This window comes from Mustelus asterias, unplaced genomic scaffold, assembly GCF_964213995.1.
Source record: "Mustelus asterias unplaced genomic scaffold, sMusAst1.hap1.1 HAP1_SCAFFOLD_1879, whole genome shotgun sequence".
Lineage (NCBI taxonomy): Eukaryota > Metazoa > Chordata > Chondrichthyes > Carcharhiniformes > Triakidae > Mustelus > Mustelus asterias.
Genome location: NW_027591824.1, coordinates 44,774 through 72,572, shown reverse-complemented (window position 1 = coordinate 72,572; position 27,799 = coordinate 44,774). Strand labels below are relative to the sequence as shown.

The 27,799-nt window shown below is 44.4% G+C and overlaps 1 protein-coding gene across 1 annotated transcript in view; it reads left to right on the top strand.

The window, feature by feature from the left end:
* Positions 1-2,781: 2,781 nt before the first annotated feature.
* Positions 2,782-27,799, top strand: part of pik3ip1 (phosphoinositide-3-kinase interacting protein 1) — a 61,827-nt gene continuing 36,809 nt past the window's right edge. Inside the window, exons 1-2 of the mRNA XM_078206911.1 lie at positions 2,782-3,018; positions 24,923-25,120. Coding sequence (XP_078063037.1) covers positions 2,865-3,018; positions 24,923-25,120 — 352 coding nt within the window. The 5' untranslated portion in view covers positions 2,782-2,864. The remainder of the gene's footprint in view (positions 3,019-24,922; positions 25,121-27,799) is intronic.

Below are 27,799 nucleotides of genomic sequence, written 5' to 3'. Positions count from 1 at the left end.
AGAGAATATCCCAGGATGATAAATAAGAGCACAGAATACAAGAGCAGGTTATGTTGAGAGCCGGTGCAGACACAATGTGCTTTTTAAAAATTAATTTATGGCACTTGGGTGTCGCTGGCTCGGCCAGCTTTTATTGCCCATCCTTAATTAGAGTCATAAAGGTTCACAGCATGAAAACAGGCCCTTTGGCCCAACTTGTCCATGCCGCCCTTTTTTAAACCACTCAGCTAATCCCAATTGCTCGTGTTTGACCCATAATCCCTCTATACCCATCCTACCAATCTAACTGTCTAAGTGCATTTTAAAAGACAAAATGGTACCCACCTCGACTACTACCTCTGGCAACTTGTTCCAGACGCTCACCACCCTCTGCACCCTTTTGTATCTCTCCCCTCTCACCTTAATCCTATGCCCTCTAGTTTTAGACTACCCCACGTTTGGGAAAAGATGTTGACTATCTAACTGATCCATGCCCGTCATTACTTTATAGACCTCTATCAGATCACCCCTAAGTCTTGTACACTCCAGGGAAAAGAGTCCCAGTCTATCCAGCCTCTCCTTATAACTCAAGCCATCAAGTCCCGATAGCATCCTAATAAATCTTTTCTGCACTCTTTCTAGTTTAGTAATATCTTTTCTATAATAAGGTGACCAGAACTGTACACAGTATTCCAAGTGTGGCCTTACCAATGTCTTGTGCATTGTACAACTTCAACAAGGCGTCCCAACTCCTGTATTCAATGTTCTGACCAATGAAACCAAGCATGCTGAAGCCTTCTTCACCACTCTGCCTGCTGCTGCCTCACAGTGCCAGGGACCCGGGTTCGATTGCTGGCTTGGGTTACTGTCTGTGTGGAGTTTGCACATTCTCCCTCTGTCTGCATGGGTTTCCTCCGGGTGCTCCGGTTTCCTCCCACAGTCCAAAGATGTGCAGGTTAGGTGAATTGACCATGCCAAATTCTCCCTGAGTGTACCCGGACAAACGACTAGGGGATTTTCACAGTAATTTCATTGCAGTGTTAATGTAAGACTACTTGTGACTAATAAATAAACTTTACTTTACTTTTACCTGTGACTCCACTTTCAAGGAGCTATGAATCTGTACCCCTCGATCTCTGTTCTATAACTCTCCCCAACGCTCTACCATTAACTGAGTAAGTCCTGCCCTGGTTCGATCTACCAAAATGCATCGCCTCACATTTATCTAAATTAAACTCCATCTGCCATTCATCAGCTCACTGGCCCAATTGATCAGGATCCTGTGGCAACCTTCTTCACTGTCCACTTTGCCACCAATCTTGGTGTCACCTGCAAACTTACTAACCATGCCTCCTAAATTTTCATCCAAATCATTTGTAAAAATGACAAATAACAGTGGGCCCAGCATTGATCACTGAGGCACACCGCTGGTCACAGGCCTCCAGTTTGAAAAATTGCCCTTGAGAAGGTGATGGTGAGCTGCCTACTTCAACCACAGTAAGAAGTCTCACAACACCAGGTTAAAGTCCAACAGGTTTATTTGGTAGCAAAAGCCACTAGCTTTCGGAGCGCTGCTCCTTCGTCATGTGAGTGGGAGTTCTATTCAACCACTCCAGTCTATGTGGTGTAGGTACACCCACAATGTAGTTATGAGGGAGTTCCAGGATTTTGACAGTGAAGGAATATATTTCCAAGTCAAGATGGTGAGTAGCTTGGAGGAGGGAAACTTGCAGGTGGTGGTGCTTCCTGGTATCTGCTGCTCTTGTCCTTCTCGATGGTAGTGGTTGTGGGTTTGGAAGGTGCTGCTTAAGGAGTCTTGGTGAGTTCCTGCAGTACATTGTGTAGATGGGACACATCGCTGTCACTGTTCATCAGTGGGAGAGGGATTGAATATTTGTGGAAGTGGGCTGCTACATCCTGGGTAGTGTCAAGCCTCATGAGTGTTGTCGGAGCTGCACTCATCCAGGCAAGTGGGAACCGGAGGGTATGTCATTACACTCCTGACAGCTAATGGCAAAAGGTTTACCATTTCTACCTTATCCAAACCACTCATGATCCAAATTGAATTCTGTGAATCCCGTATGCAGTCTATTGAAGTTTAAAATATTCTTCAATGGAATGACCATCTATTTTCAGAACATACCAGATGACCAATGGACACTTTATAAGGGGTCTGCAAAATAATGTTAAAGTGTTTACTGAGAAATGTTGGGTAAATGCCTCGGGTGCTGTGGTCAAAAGTACGTGAAGGAGCAAGGCTGGTATTGGTGCAGCTGCCACATGCGCTTGCCGTTTCACTGAGGAGGGGAGCATGCATAGAAGAACACAGAGATTGAGGAGGAAAGATTGAAAGATGGAGGAGCCTCAATCCCTGGCTTTGTCCAACAGGTACGAGGTGCTTGCTGCCTGGATGAAGAGCAGGACTGCAAGGGGATGAGCAGACTGACCATGGAGCTATGATGAAACATGCCATTCAATTGGGTGGAGTGAAGAGGAATGTATTGGGGAGACAGTTCAATCAGGGAGATAGATGATGTTCTCTGTAGCTGTAAGAGTTTTAACAACACCAGGTTTATTTGGTAGCAAATGCCATTAGCTTTCGGAGCCCTGCTCCTTCGTCAGATGGAGTGGATGTCTGCTCACAAACAAGGCACACAGAGACACAAAATCAAGTTACAGAATACTGATTAGAATGCGAATCTTTACAGCTAATCAAGTCTTAAAGATACCGACAATGTGAGTGGAGGGAGCATTAGCCACAGGTTAAAGAAATGTGTATTGTCTCCAGACAGGACAGCCAGTGAGATTCTGCAACTCCAGGAGGCAAGCTGTGGGGGTTACCAATACTGTGACATGAACCCAAGATCCCGGTTTAGGCCGTCCTCATGTGTGCGGAACTTGGCTATCAGTTTCTGCTCAGCGACTCTGCGCTGTCGTGTGTCTTGAAGGCCGCCTTGGAGAACGCTTACCCGAAGATCAGAGGCCGAATGCCTGTGACCGCTGAAGTGCTTCCCCACAGGAAGAGAACAGTCTTGCCTGGTGATTGTCGAGCGGTGTTCATTCATCCGTTGTCGTAGCGTCTGCATAGTTTCCCCAATGTACCATGCCTCGGGACATCCTCCATATCATGACTACCTCTGTAGCTGTGACAGGGAGCTCTGAAAGTTGCGTCGCTTGCCCAAAGTCCTGTACAGTCAAATCACCAGCTGTGAATATGATATGCAAAAAAATTCCTTGGGGCGGTGAGGAGGGAGAAGTCCACATTTACAGTTAACAATATTACTGATTATATAATTGATCGATAAAGCACAATCATATCTAACTTTAAATCCATGTCCACAAAGTAAGATTCAATACTAAAAACTTTAAATATTCAGTGTATGCTTAAAGCAAGAGCAAAGCAGAAATAAAGTAAAAAAAATACAAAATTTCTCTGTGCACATACCCAGGGCCTGTTCCAGGCCTGACGACAATGAAATCAGCAAACTGAATATGTGCTGCCATTCTCCAGCTGACGTGCAGAAGATCCAAAAATATGAAGAAATAAAACTGCATATTTGCGGCTATTTCCTGGCCGGTAAATGCGCAGGAGTCCCCAAAGCCTGTGTTATGAACCCTGCTGATGTTGAATGCGAGTGTGTCCCATAATCCAGAAGGATAACTTGGAGCACTGGTTCTTAGTGGTGTCTTTTTTTTGGTATAATGTGAGGAACAATGTACAACTTAGTGAGGAACAGTTCAGCCATTGTGTGAACAATTAATAAGGAATATTTATTAACATGGTACTATTTAAGCTTGTTATGAACAAAGAAATAGACAAGTCGCAAAAAAAAGTTTTGGGACTGGGGAGAGTAGAGTTTAGTAAAACACAGCAGAATCTGGCCAAGGTAGACTGGGATCAGCTACGAATGGGGAAATCTATAGAAGAAGAATGGGACGGGGGGTGGTGCGGGGTGGGGGGGGGGGGGGGGGGGTGCCGGGGGTGCATTCAAAAAGGAAATGGAATGGAGATGGTACACTGATGGCACCAGCATGCTCTCTCTCGGGTGATAGGAAGGAGTAACAAACCCGGTGAACTATGTATGACCGGAGACATTCAGAATGTGATGAGAAGGAAAAGAATGGCTTTTAGCAGGTACAAGGGGAGCAAGTCAGTGGAGGCATTAGTGAGGTATGGAAAGTGCAGTGAGGAACTTCAGAAAACAATTAGGAAAGCAAAGAGGGGATATGAGAAAGCTCTGGCTGGTAAAAGTAGGGAAAATCCCAAGATATTCTGTAAGTATATCAATGGGAAGAGGATAACTAGGGAAAGAGTAGGGCCCATTAGGGACCAAGGGGACAATCTGTGATTGGAACCAGAGGGTATTGGTAGAGTGTTGAACGAATACTTCACATCCGTCTTCACCCAAGAGAATAAAGATGAAGGTATGGAATTCGGGGAGAGAGATTGCAAGTTTCTTGAGTAAATTGACATAGGGATTGATAAGATATTGGAGGTGTTGGCAGGCTTAAAAATGGATAAAAGAACAAAGCAAAGTACAGCACAGGAACAGGCCCTTTGGTCCTTCAAGCCTGTGCAGATCTCGATACCCTGACTAAAAACACACCTTTTGCCCTTACTCGGCCCATATCCCTTTATTTCCTCCCCATTCATGTACCCATCTAGATACCTCTTAAAAGTTGCCTGCTTCCACCACATCCTCTGGCAGCATGTTCCAGGCACCAACCATTCTGTGCGTGAAAAATCTCCCCCGCACATCTCCCTTAAACTTTCCCCCTTTCACCTTGAACCCTGTCTATGCCTTTCATAATTTTGTAGACCTCTAACAGGTCTCCCCTCAGCTTCTGTTTTCCCAGTGAAAACAATCCTAGTTTATTTAACCTCTCGTCATAACCAACACCCTCAAGACCACGCAACTTCCTGATAAATCTCCAGGTCTGGATGAATTGTGTCCCAGGCTGATGTGGGAGGCAAGGGATGAGTTGCAGGAGCTCTGACCCAAATTTTTAATTCCTCTCTGGTCACGGGGAGGTGTCAGAGGACTGGAGAACAGCTAATGTGGTTCCGCTATTTAAGAAGGGTTGTAGAGATAAGCCAGGGAACTATACACCAGTGAATCTCACATCAATGGTAGAGAAACTATTGGAGAAAATTCTGAAGGAGAGACAAAGCTTGATCAGGGATAGTCAGCATGGCTTTGTAAAAGGAGATCATGCCTAACAAATTTGATTGAATCTTTTGAGGAGGTGACATGGCGTGTAGATGAGGGTAGTGCAGTTGATGCAATTATGTGGATTTCAGCAAAGCCTCTGACAAGGTCTTACATGAGACTTATAAAGAATGCAAATATAGCTGGGATACAGGGTCATTTGATAAAGTGGATTCAAAATTGGCTCAGTTGTAGGAGACAGTGGGTGATGACAGAAGGCTGTTTTAGTGACTGGAAGTCAGTATCCAGTGGTGTACCACAGGGATCTGTACTACGTCCCCTATTATTCGTCATTTATATAAAAGACATTGATGACTATGTGGCGGATCACACAAAGATTGGCCAGTTGGTTAACAGTGAGGTTGAGTGTCTTGGGCGACAAGAAGATGTAAATGGGATGGTCAAATGGGCAGATAAGTGGCAGATGAAATTTAACCCTGGAAAGTGTGAGGTGATACACTTTGGAAAGAGTAATTTGACAAGAAAGTACTCACTGAATGGTAGGACACTAGGAGTTCTGTGGAACAAAGAGACCTTGGCGTGTTTGTCCATAGATCTCTGAAGATGGAATCATAGAATCCCTGCAGTGCAGAAGGAGGCCATTCGGCCTATCATGTCCACACCAACTCTCTGACAGAATATCTTACCCAGGCCTTCTCCCCCACCCTATCCCAGTAACCCCATACAGTTATTATGGCTATAACATCGTGGAACACTCAGCAGCACTGTGGCACAGTGCCTCACAGCACCAGCGACCTGGGTTCGATTCCAGCCATGGGTGACTGTGTTCCATGTTCTCCCCGTGTCTGTGTGGGTTTCCTCCGAGTGCTCCAGTTTCCTCCCACAGTCTGAAAGACATGCTGGTTAGGTGCATTGGCCATGCTAAATTCTCCCTCAGTGTACCCAAACAGGCACCGGAGTGTAGCAACTAGGGAATTTTCATAATAACTTCATTGTAGTGTTCATGTAAGCCTACTTGTGACACTAATAATTAAACTTAAATAAGGGGAAATTTAGTATGACCAATCCACCTACTCTGCACATATTTGGACTGTGGGAGGAAGCCGGAGCACGTGGAGGAAACCCATGCAGACACGGAGAACATGTTTGATGAACTTACTGGATTTTTATGAAGATGTGACTAGTGCGGTTGACGGAAGGGAACCGGTGGATATGGTGCTTTTGGATTTCCAAAAGGCGTTCGATGAGGTGCCTCACAAAAGGTTGCTGCAGAAGATTGGGGCACATGGAGTTGGGGGTAGGGTGTCAGCGTGGATTGGGGATTGGCTATCCGACAGGAAGCAGAGAGTTGGAATAAATGGTGCTTTTCTGGTTGGCAGGTGGTGACTAGTGGTGTGCCGCAGGGATCGGTACTGGGGCCTCAACTGTTTACTATTTACATAGATGATCTGGAGGAGGGGACTGAGTGTTGGGTAACAAAGTTTGCTGACGACACGAAGATAAGTGGGAAAGTGAATTGCGTGGAGGAAGCGGAAGGTCTGCAGAGAGATTTGGATAGGCTGAGTGTTATAGGAGACTTATGTTAAGATGAGACGTGAAGGCTCAGTTAGGGCACTTGAGAGTTACAAGTTAGCCAGGAAGGACCTAAAGAAAGAGTTAAGAAGAGCCAGGAGGGGACATGAGAAGTCTTTGGCAGGTAGGATCAAGGAAAACCCTAAAGCTTTCTATAGGTATGCCAGGAGTAAAAGAATGACTAGGGTAAGATTAGGGCCAGTCAAGGACAGGAGTGGGAAGTTATGCGTGGAGTCTGAAGAGATAGGAGAGGCACTAAATGAATATTTTTCGTCGGTATTCACACTGGAGAGGGACAGTGTTGTTGAGGGGAGTACTGAGATGCAGGCTGTTGGACTGGATGGGATTGATGCTCATAAGGAGGAGGTGTTAGCGATTCTGGAAAGGGTAAAAATAGATAAGTCCCCTGGGCCGGATGGGATTTATCCTAGGATTCTCTGGGAGGCTAGAGAGGAGATTGCAGAGCCTTTGGCTTTGATCTTCGTGTCGTCATTGTCTACAGGAACAGTGCCAGAAGACTGGAGGATAGCAAATATTGTCCCCTTGTCCAAGAAGGGGAGTAGGGACAACCCTGGTAATTATAGACCGGTGAGCCTTACTTCTGTTGTGGGCAAAGTATTGGAAAGGATTATAAGAGATAGGATTTATAATCACCTAGAAAGGAATAATTTGATTAGGGATAGTCAGCACGGTTTTGTGAAGGGTAGGTCGTGCCTCACAAACCTCACAAACAAAAGTTCTTTGAGAAGGTGACCAAAGAGGTGGATGAGGGTAAAGCAGTTGATGTGGTGTATATGGATTTCAGCAAAGCGTTTGATAAGGTTCCCCATGGTAAGCTTTTGCAGAAAATACAGACACATGGGATTGAGGGTGATTTAGTGGTTTGGATCAGGAATTGGCTAGCTGTAAGAAAACAAAGGGTGGTGGTTGATGGGAAATATTCATCCTGGAGTTCAGTTACTAGTGATGTACCGCGAGGATCTGTTTTGGGGCCACTGCTGTTTGTCATTTTTATTAATGACTTGGATGAGGGCATGGAAGGATGGATTAATAAATTTGCAGATGACACTAAAGTCGGTGGAGTTGTAGACAGTGCGGAGGGAAGTGGCAGGTTACAGAGGGACATAGATAAGCTGCAGAGCTGGGCTGAGAGGTGGCAAATGGAGTTTAATGCGGAAAAGTGTGAGGTGATTCACTTTGGAAGGAGTAACAGGAATACAGAGTACTGGGCTAATGGTCAGATACTTGGTAGTGTGGATGAACAGAGGGATCTGGGTGTCCATGTGCATAGATCCCTGACAATTGGCACCCAGGCTGATAGTGTTGTTAAGAAGGCGTACGGTGTGTTAGCTTTTATTGGTTGAGGGATTGGGTTTCGGAGCCAGGAGGTCATGCTGCAACTGTACAAAACTCTGGTGCGGCCGCATTTGGAGTATTGCGTACAGTTCTGGCTGCCGTATTATAGGAAAGATGTGGAAGTGTTGGAAAGGGTGCAGAGGAGATTTACCAGGATGTTGCCTGGTATGGTGGGAAAATCGTATGAGGAAAGGCTGAGGGGCTTGAGGTTGTTTTCGTTAGAGAGAAGAAGGTTAAGAGGTGACTTAATAGAGGCATACAAGACGATCAGAGGATTAGATAGGGTGGATAGTGAGAGCCTTTTTCCTCGAATGGTGTTGGCTAGCACGAGGGGACATAGCTTTAAATTGAGGGGTGAGAGATATAGGACAGATGTTAGAGGTAGGTTCTTTACTCAGAGAGTAGTAAGGGTGTGGAATGCCCTGCCTGCAGCAGTGGTGGACTCGTCAACGTTGAGAGCGTTCAAGTGGTTATTGGATAAACATATGGATGATATTGGAATAGTGTAGATTCGAGGGGCTTTAGGTTGGTACCACTGGTCGGCGCAACATCGAGGGCCGAAGGGCCTGTACTGCGCTGTAATGTTCTATGTTCTATGAGTGAGTGGGCGAGGATCTGGCAGATGGAGTATAACGTTGGCAAATGTGAGATTATTCACTTTGGAAGAAATAATAGCAAATTGGATTATTATTTAAATGGAAAAAAATTACAACATGCTACTGTGCAAAGGGACCTGGGGGTCCTTGTGCATGAGTCACAAAAACTCAGTCTGCAGGTACAACAGGTGATCAAGAAGGCAAATGGAATGTTGGCATTTATCGCGAGGGGGTTAGAATATAAAAGCAGAGAAGTCTTGCTGCATCTGTACAAGGCATTGGTGAGGCCGCAGCTGGAATACTGTGTGCAGTTTTGGTCCCCTTATTTGCCTTGGAGGGAGTGCAGAGAAGGTTCACCAGGTTGATACCGGAGATGAGGGGTATAGATTATGAGGAGAGATTGAGCAGATTAGGTTTGTACTCGTTGGAGTTTAGAAGGCTGAGGGGTGATCTTATAGAAGCATATAAGATAATGAAGGGGCTGGATAGGGTAGAAGTGGAGAGATTCTTTCCACTTAGAAAGGAAACCAGAACTGGAGGGCACAGCCTCAAAATAAAGGGGGGTCAGTTTAGGACAGAGTTGAGGAGGAACTTCTTCTCTCAGAGGGTGGTGAATCTCTGGAATTCTCTGCCCACTGAAGTGGTGGAGGCTACCTCGTTGAATATGTTTAAGTTGTTTGAGTAATCTAGGTAATTACAGGCCAGCGAGCCTTACATCAGTGGTAGGGAAATTATTGGAGAGGATTCTTCGAGATAGGATTTACTCCCACTTGGAAATAAGTGGACGTATTAGCGAGAGGCAGCATGGTTTTGTGAAGGGGGGAGGTCGTGTTTCACTAACTTGATTGAGTTTTTCGAGGAAGTGATGAAGATGATTGACGAGGGTCGGGCAGTGGATGTTGTCTATATGGACTTCAGTAAGGCCTTTGACAAGATCCTTCATGGCAGACTGCTGCAGAAGGTGAAGTCACATGGGATCAGAGGTGAGCTGGCAAGGTGGATACAGAACTGGCTCGGTCATAGAAGACAGAGGGTAGCAGTGGAAGGGTATGTTTCTAAATGGAGGGCTGTGACAAGTGGCATTCCTCAGGGATCAGAATACAGAATTGGCTCTGTCTACACTTCCCGCTGCCTCGGCAAAGCAGCCAGCATAATTAAGGACCCCATGCACCCTGGACATTCTCTCTTCCACCTTCTTCCATCGGGAAAAAGATACAAATGTCTGAGGTCACGTACCAACCGACTCAAGAACAGCTTCTTCCCTGCTGCCATCAGACTTTTGAATGGACCTACCTTGCATTAAGTTGACCTTTCTCTATACCTTAGCTATAACTGTAACACTACATTATGCACTCTCTCCTTTCCTTCTCTATGAACGGTAAGCTTTGTCTGTATAGCGTGCAAGAAACAATACTTTTCACTGTATGCTAATACATGTGTCAAATTAAATCATAGAAGACAGAGGGTAGCAGTGGAAGGTTTCTGAATGGAGGGCTGTGACAAGTGGCGTTCCTCAGGGATCAGTGCTGGGACCTTTGCTGTTTGTAATATATATAAATGATTTGGAGGAAAATGTAACTGGTTTGATTAGTAAGTTTCTGGATGACACAAAGCTTGGTGGAATTGCGGATAGCAATGAGGATCGTCGGAGGATACAGCAGAATATGGATTGGTTGGAGACTTGGGCAGAGAGATGGTAGATGGAGTTTAATCCAGACAAATGTGAGGTAATGCATTTTGGAAGGTCTAATACTGATGGGAAATACACAGTAAATAACAGAGCCCTTAAGAGTATTGATAGGCAGAGGGATCTGGGTGTACAGGTACACAGGTCACTGAAAGTGGCAACGCAGGTGGAGAAGGTAGTCAAGAAGGCATATGACATGCTTGCCTTCATCGACCAGAGCATTGAGTTTAAAAATTGTCAAGTCATGCTGCAGCTTTAGAGAACCTTAGTTAGGTCGCACTTGGAGTAGTGTTCAATTCTGGTCGTCACACTACTAGAAGCTTTGGAGCAGGTACAGAAAAGATGTTGCCTGGTATGGAGGCGGAGGAGCGATGAAGAGATGTTGGAGAAACTTGGTTTGTTCTAACTGGAATGACGGAGGTTGAGGGGCGACCTGATAGAAGTCTACAAGATTATGAGGGGCATGGGCAGAGTGGATAATCAGAATCTTTTTCCCAGGGCGGAAGAGCCAGTTACTAGGGGGCATAAGTTTAACGTGCGAGGGACAAAGTTTAAAAGAGATGTATGAGGCAAGTTTTTTACACGGAGAGTGTTGGGTGCCTGGAACTCTCTGCCGCGGGAGGTAGTGGAAGCAGATACGATAGTGACTTTTAAGGGGTGTCTAGACAAATACGTGAATAGGATGGGAATAGAGGGACATGGTCCCCGGAAAGGTAGGGGGTTTTACTTCAGTCAGACAGCATGGTCGGTGCAGTTCCTGTGCTGTCATTTTCTTTGTTCTTTAGTTCTTTGTCATGAAAGCCAAGGGTATGGGCCAAGTGCTAGTAAATGGGATTAGGTGGGAGGTCAGGTGTTCTTCGCATGTCAGTGCAGACCCGATGGGCCGAACGGCCTTTTCTGCAATGTATGATTCTATGAACTTAAAAGGAAAAAAAAAGACAAATGACAAGCACTCTTAAAAACTGGAGCACTTAGGCTGGCACAGTGGTTCGCACTGCTGCCTCACAGTGAGGGAAACGTGGGTTTGATTCCAGTCCTGGCTGTCTGTGTGGGGTTTGCATGTTTTCCCTGTCTTCATTGATTTCCTCTGGATGCTCCAGTTTTTTTCCCACAGTCCAAAAGATATGCGTTTAGGTGGATTGGACATGGTGTTCCAAGATGTGTAGGTTAGGTGTATTAGCCAAGGACATGTGTGGGGTTACTGGGATGGTATGGGCCTGGGTAAGTTGCTCTTTCAGAGAGAGGGCGCAGACCTGATGGGCCGAATGGCCTCCTGCATTTTAGGGATTCTATGGTTCTGCAGTTTAAGTACTCTGACTATACACACACAATTTTACATGAAACTATCCCTTGTTCCCCAACTATCTTTGCTTTTTCTGAATTCTGAGACACCCTTTTCCGAAACAACATCCACTATTAAATCAATCCAGCAAATAATTACCACGCACAGGTTAAGGTGGCCATGTCTTCAGGTTCAGCAAAAGCCAAAACAATGAAAGCTGTAACGGATATAGTCAGGAAGAAAAGAAAAGCCCACAAAAGGTTCAGGGAGCTAGGTAATGTTAGAAATCTGGAAGAGTTTATGCGACTAGTAGGAAGGAACTAAAGAGGGAAATTAGAAGAGCCAGGAGGGGACATGAGAAGGCCTTGGCAGACAGGATAAAGGAAAACCCCAAGGCATTCTACAAGTATGTGAAGAGCAAGAGGATAAGATGTCAAGGAGTAGGACCTCTCAAATGTGACGGTGGGAAAGTCTGTATTGAACCGGTTGAAATAGCAGAGGTACTCAATGAATACTTTGCTTCAGTATTCACAGTGGAAAAGGATATTGGTAGTTGCAGTGCAGACTTGCAGTGGACTGAGAAGATTGAGCATGTGGGCATTAGGAAAGAAGATGTGTTGGAGCTGTTGAAAAGCATCAAGTTAGATAAATCGCCGGGACTGGATGGGATGTTACCCCAGGTTACTGTGGGAGGCGAGGGAAGAGATTGCTGATCCTCTGGCGATGATCTTTGTGTCGTCAATGGAGACGGGAGAGGTTCCAGAGGATTGGAGGACGGCAGATGTGATTCCGTTATCCAAGAAAGGGAGAAGAGATAGCCCAGGAAATTATAGACCGGTGAGTCATAGAATCATAGAATCATAGAAACCCTACAGTGCAGAAGGAGGCCATTCGGCCCATCGAGTCTGCACCGACCACAATCCCACCCCACATATTTACCCGCTAATCCCTCTAACCTACGCATCCCAGGACTCTAAGGGGCAATTTTTAACCTGGCCAATCAACCTAACCCGCACATCTTTGGACTGTGGGAGGAAACCGGAGCACCCGGAGGAAACCCACGCAGACACGAGGAGAATGTGCAAACTCCGCACAGACAGTGACCCGAGCCGGGAATCGAACCCGGGACCCTGGAGCTGTGAAGCAGCAGTGCTAACCACTGTGCTATCGTGCCGCCCATAACCTCAGTGGTAGGTAAGTTGATGGAGAAGATCCTGAGAGGCAGGATTTATGAACATTTGGAAAGGAATAGTATGATCAGAAGTAGCCAGCACGGCTTTGTCCGAGGCAGATCATGCCTTACGAGTCTGATTGAGTTTTTTGAAGATGTGACTAGACACTTAGACGGGGGAAGAGCGGTAGACGTGGTTTATATGGATTTCAGTAAGGCGTTTGATAAGGTGCCCCATGCAAGGCTTATTGAGAAAGTGAAGGGGCATGGGATACAAAGGGATGTTGCTTTGTGGATTCAGAACTGCCTTGCCCACAGAAGGCAAAGAGTGGTTGTAGATGGGTCTTTTTCAGCATGGAGGTCGGTCACCAGTGGAGTGCCCCAGGGATCTGTTCTGGGACCCTTGCTCTTTGTGATTTTTATAAATGACCTGGATAAGGAAGTGGAAGGATGCATTGGCAAGTTTGCTGATGACACAAAGGTTGGAGGTGTTGTGGATAGTGTAGAGGGATGTCAGCAGTTGCAGCGAGACATAGATAAGATGCAAGACTGGGCGGAGAAGTGGCAGATGGACTTCAACCCAGATAAGTGTGTGGTGGTTCATTATGACAGGTCAAATAGGATGGAAGAATATAATATTAAGGGTAAGACGCTTGGCAGTGTGGAAGAACAGAGGGATCTTGGGGTCCGGGTTCATAGGACGCGCAAAGCAGCGTCGCAGGTAGAGGCTGTGGTTAAGAAGGCGTATGGAATACTGGCCTTCATCAAAAGAGGAATTGCGTTTAGAAATCGGGAGATAATGCTGCAGCTGTATAGGACCCTGGTCAGACCCCACCTGGAGTACTGTGCCCAGTTCTGATCGCCTCATTACAGAAAGGATGTGGAAGCCATAGAACGGGTGCAGAGGAGATTTACGAGGATGTTGCCGGGATTAAGTGGTATGCCTTATGAGGATAGGTTGAGAGAGCTAGGTCCCATTCTTCTTGGAGAGGCGAAGGATGAGAGGTGACCTGATAGAGGTGTATAAGATGTTGAGAGGTATTGATAGAGTGGATTCTCAGAGGCTTTTACCCAGGGCTGAAATGGTTGTCACGAGAGGCCACAGGTTAGGGTGCTGGGGAGTAGGTATAGAGGAGATGTTAGGGGTAAGTTTTTCACTCAGAGGGTGGTGGGTGCGTGGAATCGGCTGCCGGTAGTGGCGGTGGAAGCGGATTCGATTGAGTCTCTTAAGAGACTTTTGGATAGGTTCATGGAGGTTAGTAAAATAGAGGGTTATAGATGAGCCTAGAAGGTAAGAAAATTGTTCGGCGCAACTTGTGGGCCGAAGGGCCTGTTTGTGCTGTAGCTTTTCTATGTTCTATGTCTTTTGGGAGGCAATATCTGCCACTGCTGTGGTTCTGATAGTAGCTGTGTATCTCCCTCTTGGTTAATGTTCGACAGTTATATCATGTCCTTCCCTTTGATATCATCTATCCTGTTGAGTCAACGTTTGGCAGGTATGTGTCTATTTCATTGAATCCCCACAGAACAGAAGGAGGCCATTGGGCTCATTGAGTCTGTACCAATCACAATCCCTCCCAGGCCCTATTCCAACAACCGCACACGTTTACCCTCCTAATCCCCCTGACAGTAGGGTCAATTTAGAATGGCCAATCAACCTAACCGCACATCTTTGGATTGTGGGAGGAAACCAGAACACCCGGAGGAAACCACGCGGACACAGGGAGAATGTTCAAAATCCACACAAACAGTGACCCAAGGCCGGAATTGAACCTGGGACCGTGGTGCTGTGAGGCCACCACATGCCGTCCTTATTTCCTTATCTCTCCACTTAGATGTTACCCCTTCTATAGCCTCATTGTTTTCTCTTATAGAGTCATAGAGGTTTACAGCATGGAAACAGGCCTTTCGGCCCAACTTGTCCATGCCGCCCTTTTTTTTAAACCCCTAAGCTCGTCCCAATTGCCTGCATTTGGCCCATATCCTTCTATACCCATCTTACCCACGTAACTGTCTAAACGCTTTTTAAAAGACAAAATTGTACCCGCCTCCACTACTATGGCAGTTTGTTCCAGACACACCACCCTCTGTGTGGAAAATATTGCCCCTCTGGACCCTTTTGTATCTCTCCCCTCTCACCTTAAACCTATGCCCTCTAGTTTTAGACTCCCCTATGTTTGGTAAAAGATAATGACTATCTAGCTGATCTATGCCCCTCATTATTTTATAGACCTCTATAATATCACCCCTCAGCCTTCTACGCTCCAGAGAAAAAAGCACCAGTCTATCCAGCCTCTCCTTATAACTCAAACCATCAAGTCCCGGTAGCATCCTAGTAAATCTTTGCTGCACTCTTTCTAGTTTAATAATTTCCTTTCTATAATAGGGTGACCAGAACTGTACACAGTACTACAAGTGTGGCCTTACCAATGTCTTGTACAACTTCAACAAGACGTCCCAACTCCTGTATTCAATTGTTCTGACCAATGAAACCAAGCATGCTGAATGTCTTCTTCACCACTCTGTCCAACTGTGACTCCACTTTCAAGAAGCTATGAACCTGTACCCCTAGATCTCTTTGTTATGTAACTCTCCCCAATGCCCTACCATTAACTGAGTAAGCCCTGCCCTGGTTCAATCTACCAAAATGCATCACCTCACATTTATCTAAATTAAACTCCATCTGCCATTCGTCAGCCCACTGGCCCAATTGATCAAGATCCCGTTTCAATCCGAGATTACCTTCTTCACTGTCCACTATGCCACCAATCTTGGTGTCATCTGCAAACGTACTAACCATGCCTCCTATATTCTCATCCAAATCATTAATATAAATTACAAATATCAGAGGACCCAGCACCCGATCCCTGAGGCACACCGCTGGTCACAGGGCTCCAGTTTGAAAAACAACCCTCTACAACCACCTTCTGGCTTTTGTCAAGAAGCCAATTTTGTATCCATTTGGATACCTCACCCTGGATTCCGTGAGATTTAACCTTATGCAACAACCTTCCATGCGGTACCTTGTCAAAGGCCTTACTAAAGTCCATGTAGACAATATCAACTGCACTGCCCTCATCTACCTTCTTGGTTAACCCTTCAAAGAACTCAATCAAATTTGTGAGACATGATTTTCCACTCACAAAGCCATGCTGACTGTCCCTAATCAGTCCTTACATCTCTAAATGCCCGCAGATCCTGTCTCTCAAAATACCTTCCAACAACTTACCCACCACAGATATGAGGCTCACTGGCCTGTAGTTCCCAGGTGTTTCCCTGCAGCCTTTTGTAAATAAAGGCACAATACTTGCCACCCTCCAATCTTCAGGCACCTCACCTGTGACTATCGATGATTCAAATATCTCTGCTAAGGGACCCACAATTTCCTCCCTAGCCTCCCACAATGTCCTGGGATACACTTCATCAGGTCCTGGGGATTTTTCTACCTTGATGCACTTTAAGACTTCAGCACCTCCTTCTCTGTAATATGTACACTCCTCAAGACATCACTATTTATTTCCCCAAGTTCCCCATCATCCATGCTTTTCTCAATAGTAAATACTGATGAGAAATATTCATTTAGGATCTCACTCATCTCTTGTGGATCCACACATAGATGATCTTGTTGATCCTTAAGAGGCCCTACTCGTGTCCCCTTTTTGCCTTCCTGATTTCTCTCTTAACTCTACTCCTACACCTATACTCTTCAAGGGATTCACTTGATCCCAGCTGCCTATGCATGTCATGTGCTTCCTTCTTCTTGACCAGGACCCCAATATCCAGGGTTCCCTGCTTCTACCAGCCTTGCCCTTCACTCTAAGAGGAATGTGCTTACCCTGAACCTTGGTTAACTTTTGAACTTTTGAAAGGCTCCCACTTACCAGATGTCCCTTTGCCTTCCCACAGACTCCCCCAGTTAACTTTTGAAAGTTCCTGCCTGAGACCATCAAAATTGGCCTTGCCCCAATTTAGAATTTTCACTTTTGGGCCAGACCTGTCATTTTCCATTGCTATCTCAAAACTAATAGAATTATGTTCACTGGTCCCAAAGTGATCCCTCACTAACACTTCTGTCACCTGCCCTTTCTTATTTCCCAAGAGGAGGTCAAGTTTTGCCCCCTCTCTAGTCGGGCCATCCACATACTGAATGAGAAATTCCTCCTGAATACACTCAACAAATTTCTCTCCATCCAACCCTCTCATACTATGGCTGTCCCAGTCAATTTTTTGGAAAGTTAAAATCCCCTACTATTGTCACCCTATTTTTATTGGGGCTATCTGTAATCTCCTTACATACTTGCTCCTCAATTTCCTGCTGACTATTTGGGGGTCTATAGTACAAGTGATTTCCCCCTTTTTATTTCTCAGTTCTACCCATATAGACTCAGTGGCCGAAGCCTTGGATATATCCCCTCTCTGTACTGCCATGATGTTTTCCCTAATCAAAAGTGCAACTTCCCCTCTTCTCTTACCTCCTGTTCTATCTTTCCTATAGCATCTGTATCCTGGAACATTGAGCTGCCAGTCCTTTCCCTCCTTTAGCCATGTTTCAGTACTTGCTATAATATCCCAGTCCCATGTACCTATCCATGCCCCGGGTTCATCTGCCTTGCCCGTCAGGCCTCTTGCATTGAAATAAATGCAGTTTAATCTGGACTTCCCTTGCTCTCTGCTCTGCTTTTGCCTGACCTGTCTGGTACTCGGATTACTGACACTGCCTTTACTACTTAATGTGCTCTCTTTAACTTCTGTGCTGTCCTCAACCTTCTGTCTCCCTACTGCTTTGGGTCCCACCCCGCCGCCAAACTAGTTTAAACCCTCCCGAGCAGGTCTAGCTCTTGTCACATCTGTAAACCCTTGTTTTTCTAATTGAAGGCTATCTCACATCTCATCGTTTCTCCAGACATCTGTCTCGAATCAACTCCCATGTTTTATTTTCTTTTGTCCATTATTTCATTTTGTTTTTAATCTTAATTTTCCCCAATTCTTAGCACCTGACAAGAACTGTACTTCTAAAGTTTTATTTATTCGTCACAAATAGGCTTACATGAAGACTGCAGTGAAGTTACTGTTGCCACACTCTGGTGCCTGTTCGAGCATACAAAGGGAGGATTTAGCATGGCCAATGCACCTAACCAGTATGTCTTTCGGACTGTGGGAGAAAACCGGAGCACCAGGAGGAAACCCACACAGACACAGGGAGAATGTGCAGTCTCCACACTGACAGCGACCCAAGCTGGGAATCGAACCCGGGTCCCTGGCATTGTGAGGCAGCAGTGCTAATTGTGAGGCAGCAGTGCTAACCATTTTGCCACTGTGCTGCCCCAAACTATAACTCAAAAAAAACTTTACTAAGTTTAAATCTGTCTCATCATACCCCTGCTTTGGAAGAAAGGAGAGGTATAGGGCAGTATGTGGCACTGCTGCTTCACAGCGCCAGGGATCTGGGTTCAGTTCCAGCCTCAGGTCATTGTCTGTGTGGAGTTTGCATGTTCTCCCCGTGTCTGCGTGGGTTTCCTCAGGATGCTTCGTACATCTCATTTAAACCTTAAACCTATGCCTCCTAGTAATTGACTCTTCCACCCTGGGAAAAAGCTTCTGACTATCCACTCTGTCCATGCCCCTCATAATCTTGTAGACTTCTATCAGGTCGCCCCTCAACCTCCGTCGTTCTAGTGAGAACAAACCAAATTTCTCCAACCTCTCCTCATAGCTAATGTCCTCCATACCAGGCAACATCCTGGTAGTTGGGATGAAGGAGTACAATATAAAGGGAAAGACTCTTAGTACTGTAGAGGATCAGAAGGACCTTGGGGTCCGGGTCCATAGGACTCTAAAATCGGCCCCACAGGTGGAGGAGGTGGTTAAGAAGGCGTATGGTGTGCTGGCCTTTATCAATCGAGGGATTGAGTTTAGGAGTCCGGGGATAATGATGCAGCTATATAAGACCCTCATCAGACCCCACTTGGAGTACTGTGCTCAGTTCTGGTCGCCTCATTACAGGAAGGATGTGGAAAAGATTGAAAGGGTGCAGAGGAGATTTACCAGGATGTTGCCTGGATTGAGTGGCATGCCTTATGAGGATAGGCTGAGGGAGCTTGGTCTTTTCTCCTTGGAGAGACGTAGGATGAGAGGAGACCTAATAGAGGTATATAAGATGTTGAGAGGCATAGATCGGGTGGACTCTCAGAGGCTTTTTCCCAGGGTGGAAATGGCTGCTACGAGAGGACACAGGTTTAAGGTGCTGGGGGGTAGGTACAGGGGAAATGTTAGGGGGAAGTTTTTCACACAGAGGGTGGTGGGCGAGTGGAATGGGCTGCCGTCAGTGATGGTGGAGGCAAACTCAATAGGGTCTTTTAAGAGACTCCTGGATGAGTACATGGGACTTAATAGGATGGAGGGTTATAGGTAGGCCTAGAAGGTAGGGATATGTTCGGCACAACTTGTGGGGCCAAAGGGCCTGTTTTGTGCTGTAGATTTCTATGTTTCTAAATCTTTTCTGTATCCTCTCCAAAGCCTCCACATCCTTCTGGTAGTATGGTGACCAGAATTGAACACTATATTCCAAGTGCGACCTAACTGAGGTTCTATAAAATTGCAACATGACTTGCCAATTTTTAAAGTCAATGCCCCGGCCAATGAAGGCAAGCCGTATTTGCGTATGCCGTAGTGTGCCGTATGCCTTCTTGACTACCTTCTCCACCTGCATTGCCACTTTCAGTGACCTGTGTACCTGTACGCCCAGATCCCATTGCCTATCAATACTCTGAAGGGTCCAGTCATTCACTGTATATTTCCGATCTGTATTAGACCTTCCAAAATGCATTACCTCACATTTGTCTGGATTAAACTACATCTGCCTTCTCGCTGCCCAAGTCTCCAACCGATCTATATCCTGCTGTATCCTCTGATGGTCGTCATCGCTATCTGCAAATCCACCAACCTTTGTGTCGTCCGCAAACTTACTAATCAATCCAGTTACATTTTCCTCCAAATCATTTATATATATTACGAACAGCAAAGGTCCCAGCACTGATCCCTGAGGAACGCCACTTGTCACAGCCCTCCATTCATAAACGTACCCTTCCACTGCTACCCTCTGTCTTTTATGACCGAGCCAGTTTTGTATCCACCTTGCCAGCTCACCTCTGATCCCATGTGACTTCACCTTCTGCACCAGTCTGCCATGAGAGACCTTGTCAAAGGCCTTACTGAAGTCCATGTAGACAACATCCACAGACCTACCCTCATCTTCATTACTTCCTCGAAAAACTCGATCAAGTTAGTGAGACACAACCTCCCCTTCACAAAAGCATGTTGCCTCTCGTTAATACGTCCACTTATTTCCAAGTGGGAGTAAATCCTGTCTCGAAGAATCATCTCCAATAATTTCCCTACCACTGATGTAAGGCTCACCGGCCTGTAATTACCTGGATTATTCTTGCTACCCTTCTTAAACAAAGGAACAACATTGGGTATTCTCCAATCCTCTTGGACCTTTCCTGTAACCAATACAAAGATTTTTCTCAAGGCCCTAGCAATTCCCTCCCTTGCCCCTCTCAGTATTCTGGGGTACATCCCGTCAGGCCCTGATGACTTGTCTACCTTAATGTTTCTCAAGAACCCCAATACCTCCTTTTTGATCTCAACATGACTCAAACTATCAACACACCCTTTCCCAGACTCCTCATCCACCAAGTCCTTCTCTTAGGTGAATACTGACGCAAAGTACTCATTTAGTATCTCGTTCATTTCTTCTGGCTTCACGCATAGATTTCCTCCCCTGTCCTTGAGTGGGCCAACCTTTCCCTGGCTACCCTCTTGCTCTTTAAATATATATATATATAAAAAGCCTTGGGATTTTCCTTAATCCTGCTGGCCAATGTTTTTTCATGACTCCTTTTGGCCCTCCTTACTCTTTGCTTAAGTTTATTTCTACTTTCCTTGTAGTCCACACTTGCTTCGTGTGTTCCCAGCCTCCTAGCTTTGACAAATGCTTCCTTTTTCTCTTTGACTAGGCTCACAATATCTCTCATTATCTAAGTTTTTATCCTTCATCCTGACAGGAATGTGCCGGTCCTGAATTCCTATCAACTTACACTCGCAGGGTAAATATATGGGTTTATGGGGATAGGGCCTGAGTGGGATTTTTGTCAGTGCAGGCTCGATGGGCTGAATGGCCTCCTTCTGCACTGTAGGATTCTATAAAACGAAGGGAAGTGAAGGTTTCTTTATCCTGGCTTTTCGCTTTCTTTACAAGAACTACAGCTATAAACTTTAACAACTACCTTATTGCCTTATTGCACAATTACAAAGGTTTAACCAAAATACAAATCAGTTCACGTGATAAGTATGATTAGCAGAAATTGAACTTCGTAGCATTATCTTAACTCAATGCTAACGTTTCTCCTACATCCTTTCTTTAAACTCTGAATAGAACACCAACCATTATGTGGTTTTTGGACATAATCTTTTCAAGGCCTATTGCAGGTAGTTGTGTTACATTCGAGATTTCTTCAGCAGCATATTGACCAGTTTATCCTTGTATCCTTGCTGGTGTGGCTGCAACTCAATACCCTGGCAGTCTTCCCCTCTTCAAATAGGGATATATGTCAGTCATGTTATGTAATACAAATGTCTTTTGCCTAGGTTTCTCTATGTTAATACGATCTTTAACTTTTTAAATCAGAGATGATGGGCCCTCAGGGCGGCACAGTGGTTAGCACTTTTGCCTCACAGTGCCTGGGACCCGGATTTGATTCCTGGCTTGGGGAGCAGACTGTGTGGAGTTTGCACATTCTCCCTGTGTCTGTGTGGGTTTTCTCTGGGTGCTCCAGTTTCCTCCCGCAATCCAAAGATGTGCGAGTTAAGTGGATTGGCCATGCTAAATTGCCGCTGTGTGTCAGCGGGACTAGCGAGGGTAAATGCATGGGGTTATGGGGATAGGGGCTGGGTGGGATTGTAATCGGTGCAGACTTGATGAGCCGAATGGCCTCCTTCTGCACTGTAGGATTCTATGATTTTTAAGTTTATGTTTTTGACATTCCAAGTCCCCAGTCAGGTATTCTACTTGTAGATTTTGTTGTGAAGTTAGTGTTTGTAAAATTATAAAAAATATTGTAAAAATGCTAAGAGATGTAAAATTGCATTGTTTGTTTTTAAAAAGGTAGGTTTTTTTTGCTATGCTTAGCAAGTTAAAAGAGATGCAGGTGTGAATACAAGTAAGAGTTTTAACAACACCAGGTTAAAGTCCAACAGGTTTATTTGGTAGCAAATACTACTTTGTTGTAACACGTTGTAACTCGAATGTAACACAACTACCTGTATTTGCTACCAAATAAACCTGTTGGACTTTAACCTGGTGTTGTTAAAACTGTTCACCCCAGTCCAACGCCGGCATCTCCACATCATGAATACAAGTACACAGGGAGCATAGCATGAAACAATGTATTGCTAGCCTAGGCAGTAATCTTGCCAAGATGGCAGGTTGTTTTTGAATTTTAACCAATCAATTTAAAATAGACATTTGAATAGCAGCAGCCTGTCGGATTTGAATTTGATGTTTTGATAACCTGTAAACCAATCCTATTATGCGAATTTTGGTATGTCATCGGGGGTATAAAACCAGCTCCCAGCTCCAGAAAAATGGCAGAAGACCACTTGCCAGCAGCTGCCACAGATCACAGCTGGAGAGAGAGACACAGACAGTGACTGTTCTCTGCTAGTGTAACAGCCACATTTATGTATCAAAAGAAAGTCTCATCTCAATTGCAAAGATACCAACAGAACGCAGAAGAAGTCAGCAAAGAAGACAGAAGGTCCTGGAAGATGACAAACCTGATTAAAATTTTGGAATGACTAAAAATTCTATTTTTTTTTCTGAATAATTGGGAATTGTAATTATCTAAACAACATTCCATTAGAATAGTGTTTTATTTCGGTTTGTAAATAGTTTATTTAACCTGTTTACTGTTAGATAAATAAAGTGTTACTTATTGGTTTTACAGTGTGTGTCTCAGGTAGTTATTTTGATTTGACCACTAAAAGCTGTTGAAGTGCAGATAATCCCCCTTCTCACACACTTTAACAGATTATGAAAGGATGTACTTCTCTTTGAGTGGTTGAGTGTTAGTTCTCAAAGAGATCAACCTCCCATTTGTAACACCATGAGGATAGATTGCAGAGGTTAGGTCAGTTTTCTTTGAAGAAAAGAAAGCTGAGAGCAGACTTGACAGAGGGGTTCAAGATCCTGAGGGATATGGACAAGATAAATAGTCAGAAATTGCTCCCTCTAAGGAGTACAATAAGATCTAGAGGGCACAGATTCAAAATAATGGGCAAAAGGAGTAGAAATGATGTGAGGAAAATCTTTATCACCTAGAGGATGATTGGAGTCTAGAATGAACTTCCTGACAGGGAGGTGGAGGCAGGTTCAATTGAGGTGATCAAAAGGGAATTGGATTGTTATCTGAAAAGAAAGAATGTGCAAGGTTACAGAAATAAGGCAGGGGAGTGGGATTAGGTCAAAGGTTCTTTCAGTGAGCCAGTGCAGACTTGATGGATCGGAATAGCTTCCTATTCTTTAAAGGTTCTGTGACCGACGCTCAATTGTTCTAATCAATTCTCGTTTTTCATTCGCAAACTTTTCTTTCTTGTTTGAAAGTTAGTTCTCCATAATAATTAGTTTTTCCTCCTATCACTCGTTATCAACAATAAGCTTCTTATTTTTGGCCACAGTAGTTTTTTGGAATTTGGTAAGATCAGCATGATCAAATACTTGCTGTAATATAGTTGTTGCCAGGTTACTGTCTCCGCTAGCCAAATCATTACGCAGAATAAAATCAATCACTTCGATAGGTGAATGCAGAACAATTGCCACTGTAACAATTCCATTTGTAAATTGACTGCACAAAGGAACATGTTGATAAACTTCATGAATATCTTCTCTTAATATCTTTTCCTTTATGAAACTATCCGGAACACAACATCATCAATGACTGGTCTGCTGCAGTATCTCTCAGGGTTTTAATTGAGCGAGAGAACATTCTTCCCTTCGCGACAACATCCAAAACTTCCAATAGTTTGATTCTATAGCAGTCGTCAAAGAAAAATTATCTTGCGTCTCTTGAGCCACATCCCCCTTTCTAATAGGTTCTGAAGGAACATGTTTCGCCTATAACATTGCTCTGGTTTTAATACCAATTCTTTTTTTCTGCTGAGATTCCTTGAGCATTCCTATTACTGCTACCAGTTGACCATTCAGCTTCTAACAATAGGCCTTGTCATGCCTTGTTTTACGGAGTAAAAGAATAGCAGTTTACTTTCACTCTTTTTATAGTGTACAGTATTATTTTTCTTCACTAGAACATCTTCTACCTTCCCCATCAGTTAGACTCTTTGTTGTTCCTCTGGTTTCTTTGTATCCCATATGACCATTTCCCCACATGTACCTGTCTGTGGAATATCATAGGTATCAGCTAAAACTGCCATCTCTTGGATCTTTGATACCTGACATTTATCTAAGTCTTGATGGTTAACTGAAATGCTATTTTGGAATTTTTCCATAATAATTTCCTTCATTCTCAAATTTTTGTGAACGAAACCACTGATTTCCTCCCCCCTCAAAAAAAAAGAACTGTTGAGGCTGGGGGGTCAGCTGAGATTGATGGTTTTTGTTAGGCAAGGGTACTTAAGGGCTACAGAACCAATTCACCAATGATTGAATTGAATAATTGAGCAGGCTTGAGGCCTAATCTCCTGTTCCCATGTTCCCATTTTCTCCTTCTCACCCTCATCCTAGATTCCATCTATTGACCTCTGCCTGACCTTAATGCTGGGACAAGAGAGCCTATGGTGCATTCTTAACCCAGTCGTCCTGTCAACACTCGTGGTTCAAACCCAAACAAGAAGTGTAACTGCAGCAATGCTGCAGATTGAATCAACACGCCCCATATCGAGGGAACAGTGATGGTTCCAGTCAGCTATCTGTGGTCATTGCCCCTTGTGATTTTTGCTGTCTGGTGATGTTTATCAGGTTTTCCAATGCTTAGATGGTAATTTATTCCCTACTCCTTGATCATTTGATTTCCTTTCTTGTCTTTTCATTAGGTACTTCTTTGAATGAAGATCTTAATCCCATAACAGCAGAGCTGGAAACAGTGAATGTTGAATTGAGAGCAGGTCAGACTGATGATCAGGTTATATCGCTACCATCCAAAAGTGACCATACTGTGAAGCAACCAGTCACTGGAGTTAAGCAGCCTGTGGGGCAAATTACTAAACAGAAGAAGGATCTTGGAATTCTAGGTATGGTTCCTGAGTTGGAGGTGAGGGGGGTTATGATGATATGGTAGAGTGAATGAATGCACTATTAATCTACAATGTCAGGGAGCAATCAGTGCACAGTGGCACAGCCCAACCCGGAGAACTTTCAATGTGCACAGTATCAGGGTGCAGACAGTGTGCACTGTATCACTGTACAATGTCAAGCCACAGTCACAGAATCATAGAAAATTACAACACAGGAGGCCATTCATCTCATTGTGTCTTTGCTGTTTTTCTTACACAGACCAGCTACTGCCCTCTGCGTGGCTTCATTCATTCCCTTCTAATCCTTCTGCCAATTAATTTAAATTTGTTTAAACCTATAATTCTGGTTACTGACCTCTCTGATGGGGGAAGCATGTCTTCCTTATCCATTCTCTCTAGGCCCCTCAAAACTTTTTATATCTTAACTTTATACATCTTATCTGTTCCAAAGAAATAAATCCTGACTTATCCAATTTTTCCTCAGAATTAAAATTCTCTATTCCTGACCAGACCCTTTATAAATATCTTCTGTTCCCTATAATCCTGTAATGTGGTGATTAGAACTGTGTGCAGTACTCTAGTTGTGGCCTGACTAGTGTTTTAGACAGTTTTAGCTTAATCTGACAGCTTTTTATGCCTCGGCCACAGGAAAAAAAATGATCCTGTATTTGACTCAAGCACTTTTCTACTTTTCCTGCTACTTTCAGGATTTGTGGGCATATACACCACAGTCCCCTGTTCCTCTACTGTTATGCTATTTATTTTAAGAAGTCTCACAACACCAGGTGAAAGTCCAACAGACTTATATGGAGTCACGAGCTTTCAGAGCGCTGCTCCTTCATCAGGTGAGTGATGAAGTAAGCAGCACTCTGAAAGCTTGTGATTCCATATAAACCTGTTGGACTTTAACCTGGTGTTGTGAGACTTCTTACTGCGCCCACTCCAGTCCAATGTCGGCATCTCCACATCATGACTATTTATTTTGTATTCCTTTTCTTGTTCTCCTTAAGTGTATTTCCTCAGATTTCTCTGGATTGAATTTCGTTTGCCACTTTTCTTCCCAGCTGACCAGCCAATTGATATCTCACCTCACAGTCAGTGTGCGTAGGGCTGTAGTACTCTTGGCAAGCACAGGGCAGAATATAGTAAGTGTATAGCATCAGTATGCAGTCAATATACAGTGTCAGAGCACAGGTCATGGCTGTAAGTAACTTCGGGCCATGGTGTCAATTCACAGAACGTACACCGGATGCAAAGTATGAGTAGTGTTCCTGTCCATTTATCCCGTGTGACCCAGGTAATGAGAATCGAGATCACTGAACTGCACAGCCAATGTATCTTTCTCCAATTCAGTGCCAATAATATACTTGTCAATTATTTATGAAAATGTATTGATTTGATTTATTGTCATATGTATTCGTACGCAGTGAAAAGTATTATTTCTTACGCACCATACAGACATAGCATACCATTCATCGAGAAAGAAAGGAGATAATGCAGAATGTAGTGTTTTAGTTGTAGCTAGGGTGTAGAGAAAGATCAACTTAATGCAAGATACATTCATTCTCAAGTCTGATGGCAGCAGGAAAAAAGCTGTTCTTGAGTTGGTTGGTACGTGATGGAAGAAGGTGGAAGAGCGTATGTCCAGGGTGCATGGGGTCCTTGATTATGCTGCCTGCTTTTCCGAGGCAGTGGGTAGTGTAGACAGAATTAATGGGTGAGAGTCTGGTTTGAGTAATAGACGGGGCTTTGTTCATGACACTTTGTATTTTCTTGCGGTCTTGGACAGAGCATGAAGCTTACCAAGCTGTGATGCAACCAGAAAAAATGCTTTTTATGGTGCATCTGTATAAGTTGGTGAGAGTTGTAGTGGACATACCAAATTTCCTTAGTCTTCTGAGAAAGTAGAGGCGTTGATGGGCTTCCTTAAATATAGTGTCGGCATGGGGGGACCAGGGCAGGCTGTTGATCTGGGCACCTAAAGACTTGAAGCTCTCAACCATTTCTACTTTGTCCCCATTGATATCCTCCACTACGCTTCCTGAAGTCAATGATTGTCTCATTCTTTTGTTCAGAAGAGTGTATTCGGGACAGTTTCTTGTGGAACCAGAGAACTGGTTATTTTAGAACTGATATTATGTAATGAGACAATGTTAATTAATCTCATAACGAAGATCCTCTAGGGAAGAATTATCACAACATTATAGAATTTCACATTCAGTTTGAGGGTGAGAAACCAGGCTTAAACAAAACAAGTACGACTAACACTATATTTCGTAAAAACTTCTACTTTAAACTCTCAACAGCACACAACTCCCCATTCTACTTTTATTTCCATCCAAAAGTTCCCCGAAACAAGATCTAGAGGGTTACTGCACTTCTCCTGTGATCAAACCAAGGTGTGTCACAGCTCTTAGGAATCCACTTGGATCTCCTCGGTGTTCCTGCTATCCTTTGACATGTAGGTATTCTTGGGGTCTTTCCACTTGCAGTCAGCTCGGTGACCCACCAACTCTCCTTAAGCATCTTAGGATTGTGGATACCTCAGCTCAAGCATGGGCTTGACATTATTCTTGCTCAGTGACTCCAAAATACTGTTAGTCCTTTAGTTTGGGTCTACAATTCCTGACCAATTTCTCTTCCTGCTTCTCAAAGCTGTTCTCATGCTTCAACTGC